The 6003-nt window shown below is 40.8% G+C and overlaps 1 protein-coding gene across 2 annotated transcripts; it reads left to right on the forward strand.

Annotated features, from left to right (window-relative positions):
• The first annotated feature begins 962 nt into the window (after window positions 1-962).
• Window positions 963-5390, forward strand: LOC144516638 (keratin, type I cytoskeletal 18-like). Of its 2 annotated transcripts, none has more exons than XR_013501862.1 (7): window positions 963-1548; window positions 2916-2998; window positions 3807-3963; window positions 4075-4239; window positions 4337-4462; window positions 4686-4964; window positions 5101-5390. XR_013501862.1 is itself a non-coding variant. In XM_078248098.1 (7 exons), exons 1-7 carry the CDS (start codon window positions 1084-1086, stop codon window positions 5138-5140), a joined length of 1257 nt encoding a protein of 418 aa, XP_078104224.1. In that variant the 5' UTR covers window positions 964-1083; the 3' UTR covers window positions 5141-5390. The 2 variants fall into 2 exon arrangements, 1 of the variants encoding a protein (XP_078104224.1); XM_078248098.1 differs by having other exon boundaries at window positions 964-1548; window positions 4686-4906.
• Window positions 5391-6003: the final 613 nt, after the last annotated feature.

Consider the following 6003-nt stretch of genomic DNA (forward strand, 5'->3'; position numbering starts at 1 on the left):
TCCATTCTTTAGGCATCTCATCTCTTCTCAGCCTTCTGGGTATATTTGAAGCTTGGGTGTCCTTAGGTTTCCTTTTACAGCAGTGTTAATACTGTTCACCCTATTGTCTGTGTTGAAATGATTGCAACTCAGTAAATCCGTTTTAGTTAGAGCTTTCTGATAATTATGTAGCTGTGTACGTAATGATTGGAGCATTGAAAGAAGAGGCGTCTGATAAAACAATTGTGTTCTTTCTAACCAGCAAAACCTTTTTATTTTCCTAAATTCTTTTTTCTGCCCAGATTGTGGACAATGCTGGTTTTATGCTCTAGATTTACAATTTCTGTCTTGCTGCTGACGACTTCAAAGTACGGTACTGTAAGGTTTTTAAAATGAATCTGAATTGAATTAGTTATTTACATTGTTTTATGTATTACGCTTATACATCCCTCCTCCCCCTCTGTTTTAGTTGCAACTAAAAGAATCAGTGCTGCAGCTGTATCTCCTTTTCAGTTTAGTCTAGATAGGTAGTCAAAACTTTATTTTGGGGCATGGCTGACCACAAACTTAAAAACTATGTAGCAAATGGTAGACATGCCTTTTATGGGCAAACCAAAGGAATTTGGTTGCACGCTTACAGAGTTAACCTCATTTTGAAAAGAATATTCTACCTTTTTAGTTACAGCTTTCTCCATTGGAGCATGTACTGTACTTTACCCGGGTCAACATGTCTGTTACTGCTTTCTTTCATTTGTTGTGAACTCACTTGCTCTGGTTGTTCAAATGTGAATGTTTTTAAGTGTTTTCACAACGGACAAATGCTTCACACGTTTCCTTGGAGACAGAAAATATATTGTCTGTTAAAAAAAGGGAACATGTGGGTGAATGAGAGCATGAGAGAGCAGGGAGGGGGAGCAGGAAATGAAGACTGGGGTGATGTTAAAGTGGGCAGGGTCTGAGAGACCAGCTGTGATTGAGGGAGAGAAGCAGGAGTATAAGTTCCCAACTTCCCGCTGCCAGCGTCACTTTTTTTAAGCCAGCCAGCAGTGAGTCTCCACATCTCATTTTTCACTTCATTTTCTGTCGTGCCTTAACTTCTCCAAAATGAGCTTCAGAAGATCCACCACACAGCAGATACCTTCTTCCCACTTCTCCTTGACCCGCTCCACACCCCAGCGGGCTGCTAGCATGTATGCCAGTTCTGGTGGAAACAGCACCCGCATTTCCTCTGTCTCCGCATCTTCCCTCCGGTCTGGTGCACCAATGACCTCTTTTTCCTCTGCCTTCAAGCTGAGCAGTGGAATGGGTGGTGGTATGGGTTCAGGTTTTGGTAGTGCCGGTGTGTCCATGTCGACTGGTGGTGGTGCCGGTGCTGGGATTATGGGCAACGAGAGGGGAGCCATGCAGAACCTGAACGACCGCCTGGCTAACTACCTGGAGACGGTGAGAAACCTGGAACAGGCCAACAAGGAGCTGGAGATGAAGATCATGGAGGCTCTGGAGAAGGGAGGGCCTGACGTGAGAGACTACAGCAAGTATCAACCCATCATAGATGACCTACGCAAACAGGTAAGCGTGACAATGAATAATGATGTAAATACAGGGGGAAGTTGAGTATGAAATGCTGTTGGAAACTAGGAAGCTGCGGTTGTTGGTCGATGTGTTTGATACAGCAAGGTGATACAGACAACGAGGGAGGTGAGGGATATAGATGCTTTAGAAATTCTTGATGGGGCCTCTAATTTGAGCATAAGTGCATGTGATGGCACTCATCATCACAGACAATGTTTCAAATGTAGACCCACTTGTGTCAGTAAGTTGTCAGTGAATTTATTCTTTATTTCATGCCTACCGTTGCAAACAAAGATTGAGAATGCCTATGCTGAGCCGGGCAACATTTCCTTTGTAGGTTTCAAATGTCTCGATAGAGAATGAAGGGTGTGGTTGCTAAGCTCTAACCCTCCCCCATAAAACTCATTTGTGCCACAAAATGTCCAGAACTTCCTGTGATGAATCATCAACACGCGGGCATCATCATGTGAGACAGACTGAAAAGCTCTCAAACTAACCTTTAGCAGACATAGGCATTTTTAAATGGTCCTGCTTGCAAATGGGGATTCTACAAGCATTCTCTGGTGTAGGAGGGCCTGAATGTAAAACAGATGTGTGGTAATGACACACACATACAAAGGATCTCGGACTGCCAGCGTGAGTGTGCGCGCACAGATTTGTGTGAGTGCACTGTTTGTATAACAATCAGCTCCAGACTGCAGGGTCAAATGTCACATTCTTTTACAGACTCCAGATCTTCAGTGTCACATAATGACACATTGATGGTGGCACTTTGTCTTTCTCGACACATAAAAAAGGTATTTCTCCTTTAACTCTGAGGCAGTTTACCACGGACACAACAGAGAGTATTAACTCACAAACACACTCATGCACAGAGAAGAATTTTGCAATCTCTGCACACATAAACACATACAGTGATATATACAAAGAAAATGACAGACAGATACAGTGCAGCTGGGTGGGAATTGGAAAGAAGAAAAACCTCTCTGTATGGTTTATTCAGACAGGAAACCCAATTTTCCAACAATGCTAAAACAAACCAGATTCTGTGTTGGCACGGGAACAACCTATTTGCCTGTCCTTGAGTTGTGGTTCCTCTTTTCACTGACTGTTACCATGGATACAATCATGTTGTGGCCCTAGTGTGTAATCTAATCTGTATGTTGTTTTTTATCGTCCCATAAGGAAAATAGTTATTTCAAATCATATGTTTAATTCTGCAGCTGTGTGAAACATTGCTATCTCATAGCACATAATGACTGGAGCATTGAAAGAAGAAGCTTCTGGAAAACAATTGTGTTCTTTTTAACCAACAAAAACACTGGTAAAACTTATTTTTGTCCTAAATTCTTTTTCTTCGTCAGATCTTTGATAAGATTACGGAAAACGCTCGTTTTGTGCTCCAGATCGACAATGCCCGTCTTGCTGCTGACGACTTCAAAGTAAAGTATGTTGTTTTCTCAGAGTTATTTATACATTAAGCTCATACATCTTGTTCAAAGGCAGACATGCTTCAGTGTCAAAAATTACAGAATTTGCAAATTAAAGCCTGTGCAGAGTTTGTATAGTCGATGTGGTCTAATATCTAGAACAGGGGTCTTCAATGTTTTTCCAGCCAAGGTGATCCCTTAACTGAGAGAAAGACGGATCAGCGACCTCCTACTACATGTTGTATATAATTAGGTTGCATAATAAGCTAGGCCTACAATAACGTATGGGCAGCCTAAAGCCTTTATACATACCTTTTTAGTGCATAGAATACTAAGCTATTAAAATATTTGTTGCCATGATTTTATGAATCATGTTTTAATGATAAACATACATGTGGCACAGTGAATCCTCAGGATTAACTGTATCTGTGCATGGCTACCTTAGTGAGTACCTTTAGGCCAGTAAGCCTATCATAATTTCTTTCACAAATAGGCTGATTTATATTTGCTAATAATATGTTGGATTCATGTTAACATGATGACATTTCATTTTTTTTTTTTTACCTTTAAAAAATTAACAATAATTTGGAGGCCCCCCCTGCAGTGACTCTGAGGACCCCCTAGGGGCCCCGGACCCCCTGTGGAAGATCTCTGATCTAGAATCTGACAGAATAGGATTTCAGAAACTGCAGGATAGTGTCTGAAACACTTTATGAAACTTCAGTCTTGCCATTTTGTAACTTCATACAGTACAACACAATGTGAATAAGAGCTGATCTAACAGCTGATGTCTGTAATAGAGATTGTGTCTGTGCACTTTTTCAGGTTCGACAATGAGATGGCAATCCGCCAGTCTGTGGAGGCCGACATCGCTGGGCTGAGGAAACTCATAGATGACACCAACATGACCAGAATGAACATCGAGAATGAGATTGAAGCTGTGAGGGAGGAGCTCGCTTTCCTAAAGAAGAACCATGACAATGTGAGTTTACAGCACATCCAGATTATGCATCACATTTCACTATTACAGGCTCACAAGTCACACAAATCTTGAAAGTTTTTGTTCATTTCTCTCTTTCTCCCGGTCCGATAGGAAGTGATGGAGCTGAGGAATCAGATTTCTCAGTCAGGCGTGCAAGTGGACGTTGACGCTCCCAAAGGCCATGACTTGGCCCAGATCATGGAGGATGTGAGGGGCAATTATGAGAAGATTGTCATGAAGAACGTAGAAGAACTTAAACGATGGCATGAAAATCAGGTGATGCAATGTTGCAAAGGGAAATCATTTATAAACACAATTACTGCAACTATCTTGTTGGTGGGCTAACATTCTCCCCCCCCTCCCCCCCTGTCAGATTGCAGATGTGCAGGTGGAGGTATCACAGAACACAGAAGCTCTCCAAGGAGCCCAAATGGAGAGGGGTGACTTATCCAGACAGATACAGACCCTGGAAATTGAACTTGCATCCCAACAGAGCTTAGTGAGCATGCATTGCATATTTAAGCATAATTTAAACAAATCCTTTAATTAAATTCTAAATTCTTGTTGTAATATTTGAGATTTTTCTTTAAAATACCATGACCTTTACATAACACTCTCTTTTTCACAAAGGTTGGAACTTTCCCATGATTTCCTGAATTAGACTTGCTTGCCTAAAAACATCTTTGGCACACTTTTGATTCCTCCTTTTTATCTTTTATCAGAAAGCTTCCTTAGAGGACACATTACGCAACACAGAACAACGAAACAACATGGAAATGGAGAAGTACAACAGCATTATTATCCGTCTGGAAGAGGAGCTGACCAACTTGCGAGCAAACATCCAGCATCAGACCCAAGAGTATGAGGCGCTGCTCAACATGAAGATGAAACTGGAGGCCGAGATTGGCACTTACAAGAATCTGCTGGATGGTGAAGCGTTCAAGTAAGAGTTAGGTGGAGGAGAAAAAAGAGATCCAGGCAAGGTGTTGATGGTGGTGGAGGTGAATACCAAAATCACTTGTTATCATGTTTTGCATGGTCAAGTACAAGTACATCAAGTGAGGTAGTTCCATTCAGTTCACATAGTTCAACGTGAATATTTTTAAAGTCAAAATGTTTTGTTTGTGTTTTGTACAGGCTCCAGGATGCACTGGATGAGCTGGTGGACGCAAGCTAATTTGGAACAAAGAATCTGGGACCATCCCAACAACCCACAACTATCCATTATGGAAAAAAAAGACATGCTGGTCCAATCAACTAAAGCCAATTTTGAACCAAGACCACATTCTGTGTAAACCATAAAGGATTTCAGCAATTCTGAATAAAGGAATTTGACCACAGTAAAGCAGGCAGGGCAATTTAAAAAGCAACCATTGCCTGAACTGACAGCAAAATAAAAAATAAATAAAACCACTTGTTGACCCACAGTCATGGCATTGTGAATTTGTTATTGTTACATGATGTAGAATGTGCATGTTATGTTTTAGTGATACATTGTTGTTAATTACACTATAATATCCCTTGTTGACTGAAAAACAAAGGCTTAAGGAATTACATGATTTTAATTGACATAAATATAACCACATCCCAAAAAAACATTTGGCTGACAAATTGCATGATTTTATTGCTGGCTGTAATTATAAATACTATAGTATTAACTATAGTAACTATTTATACTCGCACGTGGTGGTTTGCGACACTAGTTGCAGTCTTCTCCTGAACAGAGGTGTCGCAACTGAGGAAAGGCTACCGACTTTGCTATTTCTACGGAGTAGAAGAAGAAGAGAAAGGTAAACAATGGCAGAACTGGCAGCAGCATTGACGTCAATGTCAACAGTGGCTAAGATGATATTGGAGTCAATGGATGAGGAAGAACAGCTGCTTTTGAGCCTGCTTGCAAAGTATATGAAAAAAAAGATTTTAGAATGTTTGTCCTTTGAATACTGCCAGACATAAATATGGTGAGTTCAATATCGTCGTGAAACAAATGAGGATGATAGACGAAGAGAAGCACTTTGAATACTTCAGAATGTCTGCACA

This window comes from Sander vitreus, chromosome 4 (genome assembly GCF_031162955.1).
Source record: "Sander vitreus isolate 19-12246 chromosome 4, sanVit1, whole genome shotgun sequence".
Classification (NCBI taxonomy): Eukaryota; Metazoa; Chordata; class Actinopteri; order Perciformes; family Percidae; genus Sander; species Sander vitreus.

Bases quoted from the DNA above. Each gene is read 5' to 3' on its own strand.
- LOC144516638 (XM_078248098.1), top strand. From the start codon at position 1,084: ATGAGCTTCAGAAGATCCACCACACAGCAGATACCTTCTTCCCACTTC. The intron at 1,549-2,915 runs GTAAGCGTGACA...TTTCTTCGTCAG, and splicing joins TAGATGACCTACGCAAACAG to ATCTTTGATAAGATTACGGA. The intron at 4,463-4,685 runs GTGAGCATGCAT...ATCTTTTATCAG, and splicing joins TTGCATCCCAACAGAGCTTA to AAAGCTTCCTTAGAGGACAC.